At 38.9% G+C, this 26001-nt stretch overlaps 1 protein-coding gene across 3 annotated transcripts in view; it reads left to right on the top strand.

Moving 5' to 3' along the window:
• matr3 (matrin 3) overlaps positions 1 to 19761 on the top strand; it is a 32455-nt gene extending 12694 nt beyond the window's left edge. For all 3 annotated transcript variants that reach the window (XM_008115402.3, XM_008115394.2, XM_003215259.3), the window contains 13 exons: positions 3289 to 3350; positions 3661 to 3696; positions 8146 to 8246; positions 9478 to 9530; positions 10598 to 10723; positions 11688 to 11813; positions 11935 to 12105; positions 13158 to 13289; positions 13607 to 13653; positions 13844 to 14222; positions 15725 to 16049; positions 18143 to 18264; positions 18736 to 19761. In XM_008115402.3, coding sequence (XP_008113609.1) covers positions 9495 to 9530; positions 10598 to 10723; positions 11688 to 11813; positions 11935 to 12105; positions 13158 to 13289; positions 13607 to 13653; positions 13844 to 14222; positions 15725 to 16049; positions 18143 to 18264; positions 18736 to 18807 — 1536 coding nt within the window. In that variant the 5' untranslated portion in view covers positions 3289 to 3350; positions 3661 to 3696; positions 8146 to 8246; positions 9478 to 9494 and the 3' untranslated portion in view covers positions 18808 to 19761. The remainder of the gene's footprint in view (positions 1 to 3288; positions 3351 to 3660; positions 3697 to 8145; positions 8247 to 9477; positions 9531 to 10597; positions 10724 to 11687; positions 11814 to 11934; positions 12106 to 13157; positions 13290 to 13606; positions 13654 to 13843; positions 14223 to 15724; positions 16050 to 18142; positions 18265 to 18735) is intronic.
• The last annotated feature ends 6240 nt before the right edge of the window (positions 19762 to 26001 follow it).

Here is a 26001-nt window from a genome sequence, read left to right on the forward strand (position 1 = left end):
TTTTCAAGGCATCATTAACAAACACGTGAAACCGGGGATTTACACTAATACATTTTGTTTATCTCACATGGGCTGACTTCCTGGTCAGTTACCATCTAGTCAGTTTATATTGTGCATCTGCATAGTCTCTTAATCTAGTTTGAGCTAGTGAGTTTCATTTTGTTTTGTAATTATTTGGAGGCTAGAATCGGCATTCCTTCCCATCTGTCTTGATTGCTGATTTTAGAATTAAGATGTCTTTGTACATTTCTGCTTTTTCCCTCTTGTCCATGGTCACAGAAAGAGTGAGTCAATGTGTCCTGTAACACTATTTCAGAGCTGTACTTCACATTTTAAGAGTCCATTCTTTTGCTTTTTAAAAATACTTTCAAACTGTTTTCATACTATGGCTGAAACTTCTCATTCCCCCCCCCCCTTTCACAACTTTCTCAAATACTTCAGATTCACTTTTTATTATTGCATATTACATCTATCCCTTTTTACAGTCTCAAACATCAGCCTCCTGCTGTTGTGCAATATCATACTTTATTGGCATTCCCGACGTAGAGTAGATCTCTTGTTAAAATTGTGATCAGACCACTCTTGGTTCATAACTTTGTTCTTGAACAAAAGATCATTTTCAGGTTTTCTGATTGTTTTACAAACTGTTCATTTGTCTGTCAGTTGAATAATAAGGTGGACTATTGATATTTATGTCCTCACATTTTATTTTCAAAGCTTATAGCAAAAAATACAGGTAAGATTCTTGCACACTGTGCTTTGAACTGTTTCATTGGTTTGTCACTAACACTTACTTCACAGTAACTGCAGGATGTTCAAATTTCTATGTCCTTACTCATGGAAAATGCCTTAGTGGAACAACTGTTTTAAAACAGAAAAATGAAATGTTTCATTTGCTCATCTCACTTCTCTACCAGGTTCTTCTGCATCTGAAAGTTTGCATTTTTTGGTCCTTAGTATCTTTGTCTCTTCTAGCAGTAGAATAGATTTTAAGTCATTATTTTTTGTTCACTTTATGTCCCACCTTCCCCTCCATAACCAGGAATCAAAGCAACTAATTTTGGCAATCACATACTTCAGAAATAAATCCTGCTGTATTATTATCTTCCGAACAGCTGTCTTTTCAGCATATTGAAATTTATAGTCACTTGATGTATGTTAAGTGACCAGTTTCAAAAGTAAAGTATTTTCAACTCTTGAGGCCTCTGTTAGCCTCAAATCACAACTATAGGAGTCAGACAGAGATTTGTATCAGTCAGGAAAGAACCTGGAAAATTTTTTGTGTCTTTGGGATCTTTTGCTTGGGAAAAAAATGGTCAAATGTTTAGTTCTATCCTGTCTGCTGGTCCTGATACAGTAAGAACAAGCAGCCTGTTTTATCAATGAAATTATGTCAATTGAAATATTGAGGTTCCTTAACTGTTTAAATCAGTGTATTCCTATTAATATAAGGTATCTAGTTCTAAGCTTATTCTAAATGCCTTACGGCTGAACTGTACTGCATGTTAACAGTTCTAGGACTGACTTTTCCCATATAAACATTTTGAAAAATGAGGTGTGTCTTAGAATTGCGGATGCCATATATATGGCTTTTTTCTGTTAGTGTTACTGAAATGTGTGTCTTAATATCAGTGGCACCTTAAAATCAGTGAAATACAATAATTTTGAATTTGAGAAGCTAATTCATAAATAGATCGTTATTGTAAATGTTTTAAAATAACAGTGATGTGCATTTTGTGCTTTAAAAGCTACATAATCCACAAGTATACATTATGTAAATCTAATCAAATCCTGTACCGTAGGCATCCATCTGTATGCTTTAAAACAGTAGGTTGAGCTTTGCTTTAGCTAAAAGTTACTCTGCAAAGTAAAGATGAAGCAGAGACTAAAGCTTTTTCATTTTTTATTTAGTGCAGTTATTGACTTTGGGAACAATTGCATTATTGATGTAGCTTATCCCTTGTGAAAAATAGTTTGGGGACAGACAACCTCATGCTCCTGCTTCCCCATTCTTCCTGTGCCGGATGTAACTGCCTCAGGGTGATTGGGCACACTTCTATCCATATGTAATGCTAAGCAAGGATTTACAACTTGTTCAGAAACAGTATATTGTTAAACAAACTGCTACTATCTTTATTACTCTTGAGGCCAGTAGAAAGGTCTTGGGATTGAGAGGGGGTTGTATGGTCTTCTAGCTTATTTCTAATTTCCTATCTGTGTCTCCATTAACCCATTGCTATCTGCTAGCATTTGGTTCCAAGACACCCTGTGGATATACAAATCCATGGATCCTCATATCTCAGTATATACAGTAACATACCCAGATTTTGTTAGAAACTGATGAAAAATGCAGGAATAAGCAATAGCTGTGAAGAAGGACCTACTTCTTCCTCAGTTTCTTTACTTGTGAAACCTAAAATATTTATTCTGCTAGAGTGAAATCATTGTCAGATGTAGTTCTGCAGGTGTAAAAATAATAGATGTTACCCCTTTGTGTGTGTGTGTGAAAGCATCCTATCTTAATTTCAACAGCATTCCTTGTGTAGTGCCCACAATTATTGACTGTTTTTCTCCAGCTGTCTTAATGTAACTTTCTGCAGAGGCCTGAGATCATATTAGTAACAAATGAAAGCAACTTCAGTTGGCTTACACTCAAATCCAATGTTTGTGGTTTTTAAAGCTGGTTCTAATTAGTTTGTATCACTCAGTGTCAGAGAATGTCAAATTGCTATATGCATTCATAATACTTGCTAATGAGGAATATTTTTGCTTGTGCAGAGTAGGGGACTTTCTTTTGGCCAGTCATTCTTGCCTTTTATCACCCAAAAAGTTGTTACTCTGGTTTAGTGAATTTTTCTATAACAGAATGAATTGTAGCAGAAAAGGCTGCATAAGATTGAGATAGTTAGTGACAATTGGCTGACTTACCTTACATGAGCAGACATGGAAATCCATTCCAATAATACACAGCCAGTTTTGGAAATATCCCAATATGTATTTGAATGTGGAGAGGAAATAAGTGCACATTGCAGTTATTTTAGTCTTGTTTTCCCTCTTATGGGCAGTCGTTTTCCCCCCTGTGGCAAAACCCTGCAGTTGAGTTGCAGACACGTCCCCTCAGGATCTTTGGATTACAGTGTAAATCTTATTTTTTTACAATTAAACACTAAGATAGCCATAATGTACACACATTGATGGACTGACAAATGATTCGTTAGGCATTGGGAATATATAAAATAACTACTATCTTATGTTACTGATTATTCTGACTTTGTATTTTTGCTACAGGAGTGGAACCAGCATATCAATGGAGCAACACACAGCCGGCGCTGTCAACTTCTCCTTGAAATGTATGATCTGAAATTTAAAATATCGCCTTTCATTTTCATTGCTGTTTACCATTTCAGAAAGTTAAAAATTATCTAACAGTGGATCTTTGCACCTGAAGTGACTTCTGTATTTGCTTGTAAGAAAGATGAATTATATTCCTCATTGGTGAACAGGATGTTGTGTAAGAATGTAGTAATACTTTAAAAATAAATACTGACATTGACAGTATTGAGGGATCAGCAGTTTTTTCCTGTTGTGATTTTATTATTCAGAATTTGACTCTGAGAAGCTCTGTGTAACACCTTCTAACTGACTTCTTTCCCTTTAAAGATACCCTGAATGGAACCCGGATAGTGATTCTGGACTGTAAGTAAAAAAAAAAATACTTTGCAGACAGCATGAAACAAATTGTAGGCACATGGAATCAAGAATTTTTTTTTCAATTTAATTCCAAGTAGCATGAAATGGATGAATTCTGAGGTTAGATGAAGTAACTTCCTACTTGGTTGCTGCATTTCTGGATTTGATGTGCAGGGATCTATTCATATAAGCTTGAACCTCAGCAGTATCTTATAGGGTGGAAATTATTTATCTTCTCCTTATGGAGCGATACAGAAATGTTTGGGGAGAAGAAGAAGAGAATTGGGGTGTGTTTATGTCACATCATAAAACTGGAGTCCCCAGTGGCGCAGTGGGTTAAACCCTTGTGCCGGCAGACTGCTGGTTTGAAGGTTGGGTTACTGACCTGAAGATTGCCAGTTCGAATCCAACCCAAGGAGAATGCAGATGAGCTCCTTCTTGTCAGCTCCAGCTCCATGTGGGGACATGAGAGAAGCCTTCCACAAGGATGGTAAAACATCAAACATCCAAGTGTCCCCTCAGCAATATTCTTGCAGACAGCCAATTCTCTCACACCAGAAGCAACTTGCAGTTTCTCAAGTCGCTCCTGACACAAAAAAATCACAAAACTTCCCAAACTCTTAACTTTTTCACTTTTTTCTGGAGATCATCAGTTTTTATGGGGTTCTACCCAGATTTTCCTCAATGTGGTCAGAGTTGGTTCACATATTACATTTTTTTCATATCTGGAACTAACAATGCATAAAATATTTTAAAACAGTACTTTTCATTTTTATATTTACGAATCTATCTATATATATAAAAGAGTGATGGCATCACGGCGATTCACAAAACAACAAAAGTACAGGCCCCCAACCTCAAAATTTGACAACACAACCCATCATCCACGCCTCAAGGTTGATACAACAAAAAGAAAAGAAAAATAAAGTCCTAATTAGAGGGAGAGCAATAAATTTTTTTTATCCAATTGCTGCCAGTTTAGAGGGCTAATCTCTGCCCACTTGGTTGCCTAGCAACCAAGGGACAGCCAGGTTTCAGTTAGGGGACAGGCAGATTTAGGCCTCAGACTTCTTCCACAGATTATCTAATTTGCACTGGATTATATGGCAGTGTAAACTCAAGGCCCTTCAACACAGCTATATAACCCATTTATAATCTTATATTATCTGCTTTGCACTGGATTATCTTGACTCCACACTACCATATAATCCACTTCAGTGTGCATTTTATACAGCTGTGAAGAAGGAGCCTCATATAATCCAGTTCTGAGCAGATAATATAATATTAGAAATATACAGTAGAGTCTCACTTATCCAACGTAAACAGGCCGGCAGGATAAGTGAATATGTTGGATAATAAGAAGGGATTCAGGAAAAGCCAATTAAACATCAAATTAGGTAATCGTTATACAAATTAAGCACCAAAACATCATATTATACAACAAATTTGACAGAAAAAGTAGTTCCATGCGCAGTAATGCTATGTAGTATTTACAGTAGAGTCTCACTTATCCAACACTCGCTTATCCAACGTTCTGGATTATTCAACGCATTTTTGTAGTCAATGCTTTCAATATATCGTGATATTTTGGTGCTAAATTCATAAATACAGTAATTACTATATAGCATTACTGTGTACTGAACTACTTTTTCTGACAAATTTGTTGTCTAACATGATGTTTTGGTGCATAATTTGTAAAATCATAACTTAATTTGATGTTTAATAGGGTTATCCTTAATTCCTCATTATCCAACATATTCGCTTATCCAACGTTCTGCCGGCCCGTTTATGTTGGATAAGTGAGACTCTACTGTACTGTATTTACAAATTTACCACTAAAATATCACAATGAATTTAAAACACTGATTCCAAAATATTGATTATGAAAAGGCAGACTGCGTTGGATAATCCAGAACATTGTATAAGCGAATGTTGGATAAGTGAGATTCTTCTTTAATATGAAATAATTACTGGGATAGAATAATGCAGAACAATATAATCTCTAAAACCAGGACAGGAAATAAACAGGGGAATTCCACACAGGAAACAATCAGGGCCAGCTAACACCTCCCAACAAAGTATTCCCATCATCAAAGTCTGGCAAATCCTGTTTTCTCAGGGCCACAGACAGTAGAAGCACATAAAATATCGCAAACAACACCACTCTGAAAACAAGGGAATTCCAGACAGGAAACAATCAGGGCCAGCTAACACCTCCCAACAAAGTATTCCCATCATCAAAGTCTGGAAAATCCTCTGTTTTCTCAGGGCCACAGACAGTAGAAGCACATAAAATATCACAAACAACACCACTCTGAAAACAAGGGAATTCCAGACAGGAAACAATCAGGGCCAGCTAACACCTCCCAACAAAAAATTCACTCAGGGAGGAAACAGCCAGGCTTTAAAGCTGCAAGGCCATTACATCCTAATCATTTTTCCTAATTGCAGCATTCATACTTGCCTCCAACAGACAAAAAAAACCCAATCAGAAATATTGTATATTCACAACCTTTAGGAAATAATATCCCCTGATGGCGCAGCGTGTTAAAGCGCTGAGCTGCTGAACTTCTGGACCGAAAGGCCACAGGTTTGAATTGGGGGAGCGGAGAGAGCCCCCACTGTTAGCCCCAGCTTCTGCCAACCCAGAAGTTCGAAAACATGCAAATGTGAGTGCATCAATAGGTACTGCTCCGGCGGGAAGGTAACGCCGCTCCATGTAGTCATCCCACATGACCTTGGAGGAGTCTACGGACAACGCCAGCTCTTCGACTTAGAAATGGAGATGAGCACCAACCCCCAGAGTCAGACACGACTGGACTTAACGTCAGGGGAAAACGTTTACCCTTTACCTTAACTACCACCAGTTCCTCAATACTTTATTTCCCATACCACCAAACTTCGCCACAGCAACGCGTGGCCGGGCACAGCTAGTATATATATATAAATGTAACTTGTGTTTTATTATGGAGTAAACAACAAAACCACTGAACTAAATCACCAAATTTGGCCACAAAAGACATAGTCATCCAAAATATGTCTTTCAATAAAAAAACCTAGAAAAATAAAGTCCAAATTAGAGGAAGAGGAAGAACTGTTTTTTCCCCTTGCTGCCAGTTAGAAGGGTAGGCTCTTCATCTCCTAGCAACCCCCTTGGCCAAGGGACAGCCATGGTTCAGTTAGGCCTCTTCCACACTACCTATAAAATACATATGATCTGATTTGAACTGGATTATATGGCAGTGTAGACTCAAGGACCTACCACACACCAATATAACCCAAAATGCCAAGGCAGGATAATCCACAGTATCTGCTTTGAACTGGATTATCTTGAGTCCACACAGCAATATAATCCAGTTCAGTGTGGATTTCATACAGTTGTGTAGAACGGGCCTCATATAATCCAATTCTAAGCAGATAATATAAGATTATAAATATAATATATAATAATTACTGTAGTATAATAATACAGAATAATATAATATCTAAAATCAGGACATTAAATAAAGAGCAACACTCTGAAAATGGGAATTCCAGAAAGGAAACAACCAGAGCCAGCTAACACCTTAAACAAAGGATTCCCCCAGGCAGGAAGCAGCCAGGCTTTGAAGCTGCAAGGCAATTAAATGCTAATCAAGGTGACTAATTGCAGCATTCATACTTGCTGCACTGAGACTATTCAGTGCTGTTCAACCTGGCCAACCAAGATTACCCCTAGATAGAAAACCCTTAAGTTTTGAAGCCACGAGGCTACTCTGTCCCATTCAACCTGCTCAAGGAAGGATGCCCCTATATAGAAAGCGGCCAGGCTTTGAAGCAGCGACACTATTCAGTGAAATTCAAATTGGCCAAAAAAACCCCATTCCGCTAGAACACAAGTACCCAGCCTTCCAAGCAGCAAGCCTATTCCATTTTATTCCAGCTCACCAAACAAGGATTCGCATGAGAAGAAAACGGCCAGGCTTTGAGGCTGCAAGGCTATTCACTGCTATTCCACCTGGTCAACAAATGATTCCCATAAGCCACAGCAATGCGTGGCCGGGCACAGCTAGTATATGATAGTCAAACCTTGATTGTTTAATATTTGTAAATGTTAATTTATTGTTAACGGATAGAAAGTCTTTATTCATGCTTGGCTGAACCATGTTAATGTATATGCCTCGTAGAATTGAACATTATATGCCTTTAAATAGATCTTTGACTCTGCAATGATACTGAGTTTTGAATATGATATGGGCTGTCCCATTGACTGTAGTCACTAACATGACCAGTTTCATTCATTTTCTCCATCCCTGTACTAGTATCTGCAGCTGAAAGAAAAAAATGATGCAACAGGATTTCTGTTACTTTTATCTGTCTTCATTTACTTACAAAAAAATTACTGGAATTTATGTGAAATATTATGTTTTGTTTAAAAGTTAACAGAGCTTCATTTTTCTGTATTTTAATTTCTAGGGGTGATCCATTTAGGTTGCAGTCGACAAATCCAGCTCCAGGAATTTTGGGGCCACCTCCTCCTCCATTTCATCTGGGAGGGCCGCCACGTGGATCAAGAGGTAATAAGATTAAATGCATAACTGTGTGGACTCTGAATCCTGAAGAAGCACTACTTCAAGTTACCAGATTTCGGAGACACACTTTTTCCCTATATAAACATCTCTAAAAATGGGGTACCTCTTAGAATTGCAGGGTGGTTTTTTTCTGGTGTTCCCTAAAACCAACTCTGCTAGGTTGCTGTCTCCCAAGAGGAAAAGGTGGCGAGCGAATATAAATCTCTTTGGCCTGGGAAATGTGCAGAGAGTTCTTAATAAATAGCTCATTGTGAGAATGACAAAGATCCATAGAGAGTTTCTGGGGGAGGCATGAGCCGGTCCCCTATTATCTTGGAGAAGGTATGGAGCAGGTAGGTGTTTTTGCAGCTCCACAAAACAGTATTTCCCAGCACCAGATGAAAGACCTCCAAAAGAGGGAAAGGGAGCAGGCACCACCTCAACCCACAAAACAGAGAGAGGAAGAGGAGGAAGGGCCCCAAATGGCTCTGCTAAGCCTCCATCACTTTGTCAGCTTCAGCCAGATGGTTGTTTATTTTTACTAATGGCTTTATACACTCTTCCTGCTTCTGATGCCTCCCCTACAGGCCCATACTTAATATAGACATATGCAAACAGATGGATTTCTTCACACTCCCTTCTCACCCCGTAGGAAAGATTGCACTACAAAGCCACATTGAACAATCAGGGCCTAGGAGAGGCTTTAAGCAGGAAGTAAACCAGATGTTACTTTTCCTTTCACCTCCAGGAACGATAAAACTCGTGGTCCTGAAACAACCTTCTAAAGGCCAAAAATATAGTGAAATTCCACGTGTGTCCCAGTTATTTGTGAATAGCAAATTTAAGCGATTGCATCATGTCAAATAAAATGTGGTAGTCTTTAAGATGCTCCTAGACTGTTTTTTAAGCTAAAGAGTTTCAGAAATTTAGATATTAAGAGTTTCTTAAACTTCCTTGTTATACATTTTGAACTGATCAAAGCCGTTCTCATTTTCTCATAAAAATGATCAATTTATGTGCTTTGACCTTTGAAGATCTCATTTAAGGGGAAATGTAGAGAAAGTATATATTAACATGTTTACAATTTCAAAAATCAGTCACAAAGTCTTATTTAATTGCTTTTAACGAATAGTCTGAATAATTCCTATATTATGATACATCATATTGTCAATAATCTAAGTATATAACAATTTGTCTTTTCCCCTCTTCCTTTCTCTCCTGGTGAATTAATATCTAGGGGCTGGAAATGGAAGCATGCAAGGACCAAGACACATGCAAAAGGGCAGAGGGGTAAGTATTGAAATAAGTCTCCAGATTTGTTTGATCATAATAATTCTCACATATATGGAATGAGTGCCTGTCATTGTGGTGGTTATACTAATTCAGAATGCAGATTCACATTAGTGAATATTTTATGGACAAAAATATCTTGAGATGAAACAAGTATATTAAGAAAAAAGAGTCAGACATATCAGCCTGCTGTAATGCAGCCCAGTAAGGATATGATATATTTTATCTAATATATTTATATTAATCCAAAATCTATTGTTGGGGATCCTCAAATCTCTTAAGCACTCTGCTCAAAATGTTAGAAGAGTCACACCCATATTTGCTGACGTTCCTTTTGAGAATGTACCATTTCATTTCATAATAGTCACCACTGCATAATAGTCGCACTCCCATTTTTTGGGTACTAAAATGGTATAATAGTTGCACCCTCACTTGAGGCTGATTCTCCTTACCTCCTTGCCTTTCTTCTTTCTCCAAAGGCAAGGCAGTTTTAAAAACCTAAAATAGAAGTCTCTGGAACTTGAATCATCTCTTCTTTCTCCAAGGAACTTCATTGCAGGTTTTACAAACTGTTTGGCCTCAAAAGAAATAGGGAAAAGTGCATCTCCAGAGACCTCCATTATATAGTTTTAAAACTGCCTTCCCTTCAGCGAAAGAAGGGAGGAAGGGAAAAGCAGCCCCAAATGGCTCTACAGAAACTGGCTGTCTGTTTGATACTGGATAAGCTGTCTGATACTGGATCGGCCCTCTTCTGCCTTTTCGGAAATAAGGCATTTTATTTATTTTAAAAAACACATAATTGTTTACCTTATGCAATAGTTGCACTCCTCTTTGTTGATGGTAAAAACAGGGAAAGTGTAACTATTATGCGATAAAATGTGGAATATTTTCAGATCAGATTGTCTGGCCTTTCTGCATGTCACATGAATCCAGGATTTGGGTTGTTTGCACTCCCTTTTTTAATTGGCATTCCCATGCTCATCAGAAAATTGGTTAAGAACTAATAAGTCAGATGAACATTTAAATGTTTATTTAACATACTAGTCACTGTTGCCTGCCATCAACAGGATATAAGCCGTGTTGTGCACATCATGGACTTTCAGAGAGGGAAAAACCTGAGATTCCAGCTACTACAGCTTATTGAACCATTTGGAGTCATTACAAATCACCTAATCTTGAACAAAATAAATGAGGTAAGGATTTCAGTTTGTTAAATCATGCTTTCCCCTCTTTGATTTGAAACAGTACCAATGCAAAGATTGAGCAACTACAAGAAGTTTTTTGATGTTACTTGACATTGGTTGAGTATCCGTTTTGCAGAAATCTGAAATGCTCCAAAATGGTTCACGTTAGTGACAGCTATACTTTCTGATGGTTTCTGAAAAAAACCTTTGTTTCATGCTGAAAATTATTTTTAAAATATCATGTATAAAACTACCCTCGGATTATGTAAATATAATGTATATGAAATATAAATTTCATAATTAGGCTTGGGTCCCATCTCCAAGATATCTCATGTATATGCAAATATTCCAAATTCCACAGAAATCTAAAACCTAAGCTTTTCAGATATACTCAACCTGTATAAAGTCTGTGTGAAAGGACATATCTGAACCAGGAAGGGGCAACATAAGGCAAAAAAATCCACTTGGTATCTGCAGAATGCCAGCTTTCATACTATCAAAAATATTTGATACCTTATCAAAATTACACTTTATTTTCTGCAGTCTTTCAGAGAGAAAATTAAACAATTTTAATGTATACTTTTCAATATTAAATAAATTGCATGTTCCTGGTAAAATCTATGTTACATTTCTTTTTCTTTTTTCTTTTTTTAAAAAAAAATTATTAAAGTGATGCTAACTACAAACTTAAAAACAAGGGAGGGTTACATGAGGAAAACCGTGAGGATAGTTTTAGGATAGGAAAGGAAAGGGAAATAGGGATAGGGGATTTACAATAGGAAATAAAAGGGAAGGGAGGGAAAGGGGAAAAGGGAAAGGAAAGGGGGGGGGGAATCTATGTAACATTTTTTAAATGGAAAAAATAATATTTCATATGGATAGTGTAGCATTACAAATACAAATGCTGCATTGGGTATATATTCAGTAACATATCATAGCTTCCTTGAATAATTTAACTATTATACAATTTCAGGCATTTATTGAAATGGCTAGCAGTGATGATGCACAATCTGTAGTTGAGTATTATTCTACAACACCAGCCTTAGTGTTTGGCAAACCTGTGAGAGTCCATTTATCACAGAAATATAAAAGGATAAAGGTAAGAATATTTCATTTTTAATATCCAGTTCCTGCATTTTTGCTGTGTTTTCTGACATTAAAGTTTACTATAATGGATCAAAAAGGTTTTCTAAATTGATTTTTTTTTTCATTTAAAAAAGAAACCAGAAGTAAAACCTGGCCAAAAATTTGAACCTCCGAAACAAGAACTCGGTCGTGTGATTCATCTCAGTAATTTGCCGCATTCGGGTTATTCGGATAGTGCTGTACTTAAGCTAGCTGAGCCCTATGGAAAAGTAAAGAACTACATTTTGATGAGAATGAAGAGTCAGGTAATTCATATTTTTCACATCTGAAAATGTGCAGTTCTCAGTAAACTCTTGCTAATCATTGTGATCTCGTCCAACTCAATGATTCTAGTGATTGAACCTGAACTAAGCCCAAATGTTGACATTTTATCTCCTTACTTCCCAATCATGTTTCAGCAACAGCTTTTATTCCTAATATGCCTTGTAAAGAACCTAAGCAATTTTCCATGATTTTAGTAAACCCTCAAAATGAGAATGCCTGTGAATTAAGAAGCCTCCAGGCCCCCCATTTCCATTGGCATCTGCAAGAGACTACAGTAGAGTCTCACTTATCCAACACTCGCTTATCCAACGTTCTGGATTATCCAATGCATTTTTGTAGTCAATGTTTTCAATACATCATGATATTTTGGTGCTAAATTCTTAAATACAGTAATTACTACATAGCATTACTATGTATTGAACTACTTTTTCTGTCAAATTTGTTGTATAACATGATGTTTTGGTGCTTAATTTGTAAAATCATTACCTAATTTGATGTTTAATAGACTTTTCCTTGATCCCTCCTTATTATCCAACATATTCGCTTATCCAACGTTCTGCTGGCCCGTTTAGCTTGGATAAGTGAGACTCTACTGTATATATGAAAGTGTAGTCAATATAAATGTGCCATATCTTTGTGGACTGAGAAAAGGTGAAAGCAAAGTGAGAAAGTGAGAATCTGACAGAGGAAAGATGGGTGGTGGAAGGGTGACATGCGGCTGGTATTTGCCCACTCACTGATCAAGAGTTTATTTTTATGCCCCATTTCAGTACACACAAGTTATTTTGTTGGTATCTGGCTGATTCAGTTGCTGATAGAGTAGAAAGTGCTTAGGCCTCCCTCTTCCAGAGTTTACAGCAAAAAAAACCCAATAGTTCTTATCCACTTCAATATTGTAGCAATCTGCGTGATAGGTGCTGAGTTGTGGAGGCATGCCTAGACGGGTCTTTTCAGTTTACGTTTGTCATTATCTTGCTCCCATTAAACAGTGTTGAAATACCACAGGCTGAACTTTTTGAACTCTCTTGTATAGGCTTTCATTGAAATGGAAACCCGAGAAGATGCTGAAGCAATGATGGAGCACTGTGCCAACAAAGCCCTATGGTTCCAAGGGAGATGTGTGAAAGTGGATTTGTCTGAAAAATACAAGAAGTTGGTATTAAGGGTAGGTAACTTGTGTTGGTTCAAGGTGACTCTTAATTCTTCATTGAGCATTGCTTTGTTAAGTTATGTTGTAATAGGAAGTTTTCAGGGTTTGTGCGAGTTTTCCTAGTTGGCATAGTAGCATTTTTTTTTTAGTATGGTGGCCATTGACTTTGGGAAATTACAAAATGGGAAAGGTTCTTGTTATGTTCGGTATCAGATTATATTTTGCATATGAAGAATGGAAAGTTTCACTTGTATAATCAACCATGAGGCATGCTACCAAGCAAGAAATCCATACATTGTGCAAAGTAATTAAACGTATTATCATATTTTCAGATTCCCAACAAAGGAGCAGAGGTGATGAAGAAAAGTGATAAACCAAGGTAATATTTCATATGAGTAGTTTGTTTAAAAAAACACCATAAAATAGATAAGCAAGATTTGCTTTCTCTTTTTATTGAAATAGAAGCATTTCTTTGGATATCAAAACCTACAGAAGGTTGAAGTGATTGCTTTGTTTTAAACTACACAGTAAAGGGGGGGATAAGCAAGTTTTGTTTTCTCTTTTTATAGAAAAAGAGGCCTTTCTCCCGATGGCAAAGACTATGGAAGTGAGAAAAAAAGTAAGTCTGACGAAAATGAGAACATGGAAACCAACAGTACTGAAGATAAAGAAGAGAAGGGAGATGAAGCAGAGAGGCAGGATGAAAAAGACAATGAACAAGCAGACCAAGACGAACCAAATTTGCTTGCTGAATCTGAAGATGAGCTGTTAGTAGATGATGAAGAAGCAGCAGCATTACTAGAAAGTGGTAGTTCAGCTGCTGAAGGAAATGATGTTGCTAATTTGGGTGATGTAACTACTGAAGAAAAGGAAGCAGCTGGTGATGAAACTACTGCAAAAACTGAAGAGGGTACTGCAGCAGCCTCAGCAGGAAAAAAACTCAAAAAGGTAAGGAGAAAAGGCTTTCTTTTATATTTCCTGTGATGCTAATAAGATTATTCTGATCAGGCTTTTTGGAGGTAATTAACCTGTGCCCTCCCTGTAGCTTCTTTCCTTTCCTGTAGAGAGCAATTGTAGCCTTTAACCAAGTGAACTCTAGACCATAGGTAGGAATAAATGTGACCCTCCAAGTATTGTTAATTACAGCTTTAACTAGCACAGCCAATGATGAGGCATCCTGAGCATTATAGAGCACTGCGTCTTAAACTGTGGGTCCCAACCCCAAATGTGGTCCCCCTTATCTCAGTGATTCCCAACCTTCAACACCCAGGAATCCGAACCAGCTTATCAGCTTTAAAAATTGTGGGAGCTGAAGTTCAACAAAACACCTGGAGGACCAAAAGTTGCCTTAGCTCACTGTAAGGGTCCTGAAAAAGTTGGCAACATAGGTTTTCTGCACTAGTATCTGTTTTAGGCACTTGCAGGAATCTGTACTTCATATAAAGGAAAATCAACCTGTATAGCAGTCCTTTCAAATGCTGTGTTGTTAACAGTAAATATTTGATATTTTGTTTGTGTGTGTGTGTGTGTGTGCGCACACACACACACACTTCAAATCACAAAATTTCTCAGGGAAGAAGGATTGCAAGTGGGAAAAGTTTAAGAAGCCCTGATTTAGAAGGTCAAGCAATTCTCATCCCTGCTGTGCATTACCCAGTATATATAGTTATTAGGAGAGAGCTGAAAGCTAAAGTAACTTGAAATTGTACATTGAAAAAGGAAATCAGTAGGGAAAAAGTTTGAAATGCCTCAGTAAATTGGGGGTGGCATCCCTTTCCTTTACTCCCATGATTCATTTGGAGGGAAGGAGACAAATTAGGAAAATGTTTAGTCATACAACCATGGAGAGAACACATTGACTTTGTTACAGAAGTACTTTAATACTTCGATCTTTTGTCTTTTTCTGAGGTTCTGGCACTGGCTAACTGCCTTTAGATCCTTTGTTATTTATATATTCCTCCCATTGTAGTGACAGCACTACTGTAAGTACAGTTGAGTCTCACTTATCCAGCATAAACGGGCCGGCAGAATGTTGGATAAGCGACTATGTTGTATAATAAGGTTGGATTAAGGAAAAGCCTATTAAACATCAAATTAGGTTATGATTTTACAAATTAAGCACCAAAACATCATGTTATACAACAAATTTGACAGAAAAAGTAGTTCAATATGTAGTAATGCTATGTAGTAATTACTGTATTTACGAATTTAGCATCAAAATATCACGATGTATTGAAAACATTGACTACAAAAATGCATTGGATAATCCAGAACGTTGGATAAGCGAGTGTTGGATAAGTGAGACTCTACTGTAATCCCACTAGTGCAGCCCTTCTCAGGCTTTTTACCATGGAGGAACCATTGAAATAATTTTCACATAAAATGGATATTTGTGGGAAAAGTTGTCTTTAAGGTAACAACTAGAATAACGAAAATATTTTTTCCCCCAGCGGCACGTAGGTAGTTTTCCAAAACGCATGGAAGATTTTGTCACTCTTGATGAAGTTGGTGATGAAGAAGATGTAGATCACCAGAAACATCGATCTGGCCTTGTTAAATCTCTTGCAACTGAAAGTAGAAGTCAAGAAACAGAACAGGCAAAGGAGACACTGGAAAATGGTGCCAAAACCATAAAGGGAGAACAGACTGAAGCAAATGATGGCACAGAAACACAAGAAAAAGAGAAAAAGGAAAGCACCAGTGAGCAAGATACTTCCAATGAGAAAGGTGGAGAGGATCAGAGAGTTGGACCATATCAACCAAATGTTCCTGTTGGTAAGAATGTTTTCTTCTCCTAGAGAACATGCACTGGGTATAGTCTACCAGTATTTGATTCCTTTCTTGCCTTCTATAATGGTTTATCATAACAGAAATTGTGAGCATATCCAGATGAGGAGGAGAGGGGGTGGAAGTTTTTTTCTTCGTTGTGATTTTTCATTTAAGCTCTTTCCTTCTGATCTTTCTCCTCCCCCCGAATCACAAGTTCCTTTAGATTGGGGCAGCATTTCAAAAATTGCCCTTCACCTATGTCTACTGAAACTCTTTTTAATTATTTTTGAGGAGTTACAAAATGGTAACATACCTTAGCAATATGAAATTAGCTAAAACTTAGGATCATTTTCTTCTGTTGCTAACATTCCTCATTCCTTCAGTTTATCTCTGTTGAATCTGCTTCTTTGGGAACAGTTGCCATGTTTCTTTGTGGCAGCCATCTTAGCTCTGGGTTGGGAAAAACACAATGTCATGAAGAGGTACAGTTCATTTAAGGAAACATTGGTTTAATTTAAACTGACAGGTGAGTGGGTATAAAAGTTTCCTGGAAATATTTCAGAATAGGGAAAGTGTTGTGTAGATCTTCCAGAAACAACAACCAACAAAAACAATAAAGGACAGGAAGAAAAAGGGACTCTCTGTGTTCTCCAATCCATCCAAATGGGCCCTATATCAGGCACTTCATTCTTGGATTATCAGGCCCAGGTGCCCGCTGAAGGGAAAAGTTTCCTCCCTTTTGCAGGCGTTTGGTCCTTTAGAGAAGCTTGAAGCGGTGGACATTTGAGCCAGCCAGTGAAGGGGGAAGGCCGCAAAGGCCCTCCCTGTTCACCCGCCCGCCCGTGCCTTGGCTCCTTCGTAACGCCAGGGGCCAGTAGCACCGGTGCCTGGCGTAGCAAAGGAGCTAGCCAGCGAGCGGGTGAACGGGGAGGGCCGCAAAGGCAGCCGCTCGCTGGCTGGCTAAGTGCCCTGTGCGTATCGCTAGGTAGATAGCAAGCTACCTAGCAACACACACAGGGCACTCGCCCCTTGGGAGGTGCCCCGTGCGTGTTGCTAGGTAGCTTGCTATCTACCTAGCAACACGCACGTGGCACCTAGCCAGCCAGCGAGCAGGTGAACGGGAAGGACCTTTTTGGCCCTCCCCGTTCACCCACTCAGATTGCACGAAGGCTCGGACCAACAGGGTTTTACTGTACACAAATCAGCTTTAAAAGTGGATTTCCAGCTTCTCTTCTGTCAGTTTCTCCATACATTTAACATTTTTCTTCCACTTTATATCCAACAAATTGTTTACTTCTGTTTGTTTTAACATTTACAAATGAATATCCTACATTTATGTCTTCAAACCTGTACATAAAGTCTTTATCTTTCCCTCCAATATATACTGATAAAATGGTTTGCATTCTGGTAGGAATGTATGCAGTAATTTATCCTTCAACAGCATTGTTAATGTGCCCATTTCTATTAATTCCTACATTTTCACTGCCCAGTCACCTAAAGTTGGTGTTTGTCTTTTTCCACGTTTGAACATATACAATTCTTGCTGCGATTAAAATGTATTGCAGTATTCTCTCATGTTCCTTTTGATTTGACTGTCTCAACAGTCTTAGTAATATAGTTCTTGCTTGAAGTTGATTCTTGTCTTAAGGATTTATTGGATTACACCATAAATTTCTCTCCGAAATGTTTTGGGCTTTTTACAGGTCCACCATATATGGTAATAAAATCCTTCATAAACTTCACATTTCCAACATTTATCATTTGTACCTTTACACATTTTTATTTGGGGTGTGTTAAATGTCATCTAAACATAATTTTATAGAAATTCTATAAAAATATTTGATAGTATTAATTTTAGACCCTTCTGCCATATTTCCCCCAATTTTTGGAATTCTATACAATAGCCAAAATTCTTCGCCCATTGAACAATACAGTCTTTAATTACTTATTCGATTTCTATTTTCAATAAAAACTCGTACATTTCACCAGATTTTTTATTTAAATGCTTGTTTTTGTTTTTAAGGATAAAAAAGGTCTGCTGCCAGTTCTTCAAATACCCTGAATCAAATTTGCAAATGTATACTTATCTCTTTCTTTAGGTGTGAACTACGTGGTGCCAAGAACTGGCTTTTATTGTAAATTGTGTTCTTTATTTTACACAAACGAGGATGCTGCAAAAAGAGTCCACTGCAGCAGCCTAACACACTACCAGAAATTGAAGGTAAGGCAACATTTATAAATACTTCTTTGGTGTCTTTTGTACAGTTTGCGGGAGGCTTTAAAACCTGAAGACAAGGGAGCATTATTTAAGCTTCTTTTTAAAATCAAATGTCAAATAAAACATGTGTCAGTGCTCTTAGTTTGTTTGACAAACAAACTGAAGGGCTCCGGTGCTGGTATGGAATTGTTCACACTAGTCATGCATGCTGGTTACATAAGTTAAATCCAGTTAAGCTCTTCAAAGTTCCATTAAGTTGCCCTATTTCAATATAATATACATACTGGTTGTAGCATTCAGTTCATCACAGTATATGGAAAGCATCATAATGTAGAACCTGTGGGATTTGATATCATTTCACCCCAACAAAAATCCCAGTTGGGTGAGGACAGTATTTTAAAAGAATGTTGAATGCCATGATTGAGTGCATCAAATGAAACTTAAATTATATTTTCCTTGTTCTCTACTTTATAGAAACACATGGAGAAAATGTCTGAAGACCAGAAACCGAAAAAAAAAGATGTGAATACTGGGGAGGAGGCTTAAGAATTTAAAGAAAATGTGTTTTATTTTTAATGTTTATGTTTATCTCAATACAGAAAAATTGAGGAAATACATAGATTTTAGTAGAATAAAAACGTATAATTCTGTTAATGTGTTTAATGTTATGGCAAGCTCTGCATTCTCAAATCTTTTATTTGTGAAAAGGGGAGGGTGACAACATATTTTCTGTCCAGATTGATGTTTCTAAAGGACTGTTACATAATTTGGAAGACCAGAGAATTTTAACTGCAGTAATCTTTTCAGTCTTTGAAAAATATCTCTTTAAATGTTTGTTTGTTTTGTTAATTTAGTATATTTTTCCCTTCTGGAACATTTTGCATTCCATTTTTAAGTCCAGCTACTATTTTCACTGGACTTCCATAATTTCATTTCAGTTTTAAGACTCATGAAAATGTGTGTGGCTTTAAAAATGTGGAAGTTTTTCTTTTTAATATTCCTGTATTACATAGTGAATAGGAAGATTATAGCCAGCTTTAACAAAAATAAATCTTCTATTATCTCGGTCCTCATTTTTCTGTCCTATTCTTGCAGCAAGTATAAGTCTTTTGACCAGTATTACCTTTCAGAGTTCTTGCTTGCAACTTTTAAGTTAGTACTTTTCATATAACTTCAGTATAAGCAAAAGGAACATTTCAACCCTAAATTGTAAATATTTACCTTTTTATGTTTGTATTTCAATTCTAATCCTAGATTAGTTACTAAGAGATCACTACTTTTAGATGTTTATGCTCCATAGAAACATGTCTAGATTGGGGCCTACATCTTCAGATTGCTTTCATCATATGACTGTGCTTTTAATGTATCTTTACATAGCTGATGTGAACGATGGCTTGTGTGTAAAATCTGTTTTCATGTAGATTTATTAATCACTTTGACAGCTTCCTTAACTGTAGATCCAGAGTGTTAGAATGCCAAACCAATAAACTATCAAAACAAGTCAGGAATAATTCTTTGTAGTTTTTCTATGATCTTGTGCATAAGCCATCCATAATTTGGACACATGCTGGCATTCTCCAGTATGTACAGTTTGGGTATTCAGCCATTCCCCTTGAGGCAACTTCCTAATACTGGGGTGTCCATCTATAGCCATGCAATGACTGAGGGACAATGGAGAACAGCAGTCTTGTCAACTGGGAGAAGAGAATTTTGTCATACTCATTGGAAATTCAAGAAAGTATTGGCTTGCTTTCTTCTCCCAGCTGGAGAATTAAATAGGGTGGCCATGGCAGCATGCTCAATCTATATATATAAAAATGGAATGTGCGTTTTCACCATGGAGTAAAAACAACAAAACCACTGAACCAAATCACACCAAATTTGGCTACAAAAGACATAGTCATCCAATCTATGTCTTTCAATTTTAAAAAAACCCTAGAAAAAAGTCCAAATTACAGAGGATGAGGAAGAGCCTTTCTCCCCCTAACTGCCAATCAGAAAGGTAGGCCCCGCTGCCTTTAGGCCCCGCCCCTTTCGTGTCCTAACAACCCCCTCAGCCAAAATGGTGCCCACAGGACAGGCAGAGTGCACTTAGGCCTCATTCATACTGCCTATAAAATACAGATTATCTGATTTGAACTGGATTATATGGCAGTGTAGATTAAAGTCCCTTCCACACAGCTATATAACCCAGAATGCCAAGGCACATAATCCACAGTATCTGCTTTGAACTGGATTATCTTGAGTCCACACTTCCATATAATTCCCTCAGGGAGGAAGCAGCCAGGCTTTGAAACTGCAGGGCCATTAAATCCTAATCAAGGTGACTTAATTGCAACATTCATACTTTCTATTCAACCTGGCCAACCAAGGATTCCACAAGGTAGAAAGCGTCCAGGCTTGCAAGCAGCAAGGCTTTTCAGTTCTGTTCAACCTGGCCAACCAAGATTTCCCCTAGGTAGAAGACCCCCAGGCTTTGAAGACACCAGACTCCTCTGTCCCATTCAACCTGGCCTAGCAAGGATGCCCTATGTAGAAAACGGCCAGGCTTTTAAGCTGCAAGGCTATTCAGTGCAATTCAAGCTGGCCAAACAATTCCCATACAAAGGAAGTAGCCAGGCTTCAAAGCGGCTCTTTTGACTGAGGGTGCTACTCCAGCTCGCCAAACAAGGATTCCCCTATGTATAACACCTTGGTAGAAGGTGGCCAGGCTTTGAAGCAGCAATACTACTCTATACTATTGAAGCTGATCAACCAAAAATTCCCCTAGGTAGCAAGCAGACGGGTTTTGAAGTAGTGAGGCTATTCATTGCAATTCTAGCAGCCCAAAAACCATTCCCCTAGAATGCAAGTACCCAGCCTTCCAATCAGCAAGCCTATTCCTTTGTATTCCAGCTCACCAAACAAGGATTCCCATAAGAAGAAAATGGCCAGGCTTTGAGGCTGCAAGGCTAGTCACTGCTATATCACCCGGTCAACAAAGCATTTCCATAAGCCACAGTGTATTACTAAAATGCTTCCTTCTGCAGAGGGAGGGGACTGTGAAAACTACAGACCTAATTCATTCTCTGTCCAGTAGTAATGTACTCCTGCTAAAGTTATACTGAAACAAGATAAATAAATCCACTGTATCAAACTACATTCATCCAACAGTATAGATGCAGCCTTAGATTCACCATTCTTCCGGCATGAGAGTTAATTGAACAGAATTGAATTGTATTGAACAGGCCTTTGCAAGATCTGTCACCCACTAGAATTGTTTGTGCCTGATAGGCCACATGATGATGTGATACAGTAGTCAAACATTCATGACTTGGAGTTGATGAGCTATAGCAAAGACCAATTGTGTGGGTTGAAGTGAAAGCATGTGCACAATTGGCTGACAAACCAAGGTGGAACATGGTAGCATAGGTACAGGAGTGGAAGGGCAGGGCAAAAGAGACAAAAGGTGCCATCTTGAAAAAAATTACAGCATTGTAGCATCAAGCCATTTAGCTTTGTAATGTACAAGTAAAAGCTGCTGTGTTACCTGAGGATCCTGTTTTAATTCAGGCTAAGAGGGACTGAAGATGTGAAGCTCTGCATAGAATGGGCTTTGCCACTTGTCTAAAGGCTCATGCAGTCTTAGCAATTTGACCAAATTCACATGTTTAAGTACAGAACATACCTCAAGTTTTGAAAAGGGGTTGTTTTCTGTGTTCACATCATTTGCCAAGGCTACTACACCATGGACAAGATTAAGTCAGAGGGAGTTTGCCTTTGCTTCCTCTGAGGCTGAGAAAGTGTGACTCAGCCAAGGACACCCAGGATTTCCATAGTTGAGCATGGATGTGAATGTTGGTCTCTTGAGTCCTAGACAACACTCAAAACAACTAATGGCTCTTGTAGATTTACAGGAGTAAAAATACAACAAAATCAATTCCCCCAAACGGACACCTCAAGAACTGGAAAGGGTTTTTTTTCCCTATGGCTTTGTATCATGCCTGACTCATGGCAACCAAAGGCAACCCTATCAGGGCCAAATTTGGGGGGAGGTGTCTTTTCCTTTCTCTGAGGCTGAGAGAATGTGTCTCGCCCAAAGTTTCAATGGCTGAGTGGGAATTTGAACCCTGGTCTCTGAATCCTAGTCAACACCGAAGCCACTGCTGGCCAGCAGGTTTAAAGGATTAAAAATGCAACAAATCTTCAAAAGAGCAGTCCCTTTTTGTCATATCTCATTAAGTCTTTTTTTTACTTAGGAATCTATCATGGCAAGATTTGTTCAGGGTAGGTTGCCTTTGCATTCCTCTGAGGCTGAGAAAGAGAGACCTACTCAAGGTCACCTAGTGGTTGAAAGAAGACCTCAGCTCTGGCCTCCAGAGTTGTAATGCAACAATACTCAGGCCACAACATCACACTGGTTCTCCATGCCTGTCTTGAACCAACTAAAAAACAAATATATATCTTTAAGCATCTGAATCTCCACCCAGATTCTCAGGCAAACAATGGTAAGTCATACAGAAGAAATGACTATCTTAAGAATCACAAGGTTATATTCTGTCAGATGTTTCTGTTTTTTCTTCTGTATGATTTTAAAATATCCTTTGCCTGTGGAAGAAGCCAGTGGAGCTTTGAAAGCTTGCATTATGTATTCTATGCATTGTGGACTTCGTTGGGCAGGGTCCTGGTCTGAAACCAGTATATCTCTGCAATCCCAAACTGCCCTTGAATGAAACCCTTACCCTTTGAAAGGGTGGGTCAAGGAGCCTCAAATGATTACACTATATAACAAAATTTGGGGGCGGGGGGGGGGGGGAATGTTCCTAGTTTGAAAGTATTATTTCATGTTTCATTGTGCAGTACTTGCTTTGTAGTTGTTATAATCCAGAAACCTCTTTTGGGGTGCAACAAACCAATGTTGAATTGGTTGAGACTCAATGAGATATTGATTGAAAAACGATAGAAAAAATGTGCTGCAGGAGTCCCATAACAACAGTTTTTGAAGTTTAATCAACGTTTTCCATGTTTTTATGACAACCAATTAGGAAATGACATAACCCAGAAACAAAAATCGTGTTACATAGTGTTGCTTCTCCCAGCCCACAAACAGCCCCTGGCCTCAAAAGTTCATAAGATGGCAACCTTGCAACATAAGATTACAAGATAGAGTTATTTTACGGAGTTATTTTTTATTTGCAGAGTTATTTTTTGGATATGTGTCTAGCTCAAAATGGTGAGTAAAACAAGGGTCCTCCTGGTCAGTCGCGGGGCCGATCAGGGTATAGGGTGGCTACCTGTGTTTGATGGGGTTACACTCCCCCTGAGGACACAGGTCCACAATATAGGGGTCCTCCTGGACTCAGTGCTTATACTTGATGCCCAGGTGTCGGCAGTTGCCAGGAGGGCCTTTGCACAGCTAAAATTTGTGTGCCAATTGCAGCTGTTCCTCAAGAAGTCTGACTTGGCCATGCTGGTCCACACCTTGGTTACATCTAGATTGGACTACTGCAATGCCCACTACATGGGGCTGCCTTTGAAGCCAGCCCGGAAACTTCAACTGGTGCAAAGGTCAGCAGCCAGGTTGTTACCGGGAGCTAGTTACAGGGAGCGCACGACACCCCTACTAAAGCAGCTCCACTGGCTGCTGATATGTTTCCGGTCCCAATTCAAGGTGCAGGTTATAACCTATAAAATCCTAAACGGTTTGGGTCCTGCTTATCTTCATGACCGTAACTCTCCCTACAAACCAGCATGGGCTCTAAAATCCAACAGGGAGGCCCTTCTTTCGCTCCTGCCTCCATCACAAACATGGTTGGGGACAAGGAAGAGGGCCTTCTCGGTGGTGGTCTCCTGGCTCTGGAACTCTCTCCCCAGGGAAATCAGATTAGCCCCACCTTGTCCTCATTCCGTACTCAAAAACATTGATGTTTCAATGTGCCTTCGAATAACAGGTTAGCTTGTAACTATCCCTGCCCAGTCATTTATTTATTGTTCTGGTTTCCAGGACTTTATTCCCAGTCCTGGTCCTGCATTTTGCACAAATCCTGCCCTTCCCTTGCAGTTCTCAATAGGCCCACCTTTTGGTTCTGTGATGTTCATTGATATATTTTATAATGTTTTTATTGCCTTGGTTTATTTTTAATGATATTGCTTTTGTTACGTGTTTTAATTATGTATCTTGAATTCTGTTTTTTCTGGACTTGATCCTCATGTAAGCCACCTCGAGTCCCTTCGGGGAGATGGAGGCGGGTTATAAGAATAAAGATGATGATGATGATTATTATTATTATGACACAGCAAACAAGATAGGTATGCTGGATTTCATTTCACAAAATCACAAGTCGAACACTTCCCAAGTGTCTAGGACTGTGTGATGTATTTTCGGATGATGCGTGCAGATCCCAGTAGGGTGGCCTTTTGCAGTTGGCAGATCGTAATTTTGTCAATGTCTATTGTTTCCAAATGCCGGCTGAGATCTTTTGGCACGGCACCCAATGTGCCAATCACCGCCGGGACCACCTGCACTGGTTTCTGCCAGAGTCTTTGAAGTTCAGTTTTGAGGTCCTGATAGCAGCTGAGTTTTTCCTGTTGTTTTTCATCAATGCGACTGTCCCCTGGGATGGCAACATCAATGATCCAAACCTTTTTCTTTTCCACAACTGTGATGTCTGGTGTGTTGTGTTCCAGAACTTTGTCAGTCTGGATTCAAAAATCCCACAGTATCTTTGCGTGCTCATTTTCCAATACTTTTGCAGGTTTGTGATCCCACCAGTTCTTTACTGCTGGGAGGTGGTACTTGAGGCATAAGTTCCAATGAATCATTTGGGCCACATAGTTGTGCCTCTGTTTGTAGTCTGTCTGTGTAATTTTCTTACAGCAGCTGAGGATACCATCAATGGTTTCATCAGCTTCCTTGCACAGTCTGCATTTTGGGTCATCAGCTGATTTTTCGATCTTGGCCTTAATTGCATTTGTTCTGATGGCTTGCTCCTGGGCTGCAAGGATCAGGCCTTCTGTCTCCTTTTTCAGGGTCCCATTTGTGAGCCACAGCCAGGTCTTCTCCTTGTCAGCTTTTCCTTCCATTTTGTCAAGGACCTTACCCCCCGTAGGTGCCACCTCCCCCCCCCCTCCTCGTAGGTGTCACCTTGCCGCGGTGGGGGGCCTTAACCATTCCGATGACGCTGAGAGCTGTGCTGCCGGTAGTGTCTGTTGTCGACCGCGTTTTAGGGGGATCGGGCCCCTTAAGGAGAGAGCCGATCCGGTCCTGAGAGAACGGACCTTGGCGGAGCCAATAGGAAAATATGAGCCGCAATACAACCTGAAGCCGAAATGAAGAAGGTCCGCCAAAGTTGAAGGAAAATCCGCCAAGGAGTCTTTATTGAGCGATTCAGCTGAAAAGGACTCTAGTAGTGATCATTCAGTCTACTAGGGTACCATATAATCAAAATAAAGCCATATTTATACAATGTTTCAGTCTGACAGACCCTTGAATTTCCCGCCCCACTCCCCCGCCCATCTGATCGCGGATAGGCTAGAGGGTTGAACGAGGCGGGCTTTCGTTTCCCGCCTTGCTCTGTTGGCCCAATAGGGAGCTGCTTTTTGTCCCCACTCGAGCCAATCAGGGAGGAGAAGGCGGGAGTTATTGAAACAATGAAGTGACAGGGCAGGAAATATCATATTAATTCCTGCTAGACCGATTTCTAAAGGGATTAATGACAGCAATCAAGGGTTCCTGTCACGTATACAGATTTTAGATATGCC

Source organism: Anolis carolinensis, chromosome 1, assembly GCF_035594765.1.
Source record: "Anolis carolinensis isolate JA03-04 chromosome 1, rAnoCar3.1.pri, whole genome shotgun sequence".
In the NCBI taxonomy this organism is placed as follows: domain Eukaryota; kingdom Metazoa; phylum Chordata; class Lepidosauria; order Squamata; family Dactyloidae; genus Anolis; species Anolis carolinensis.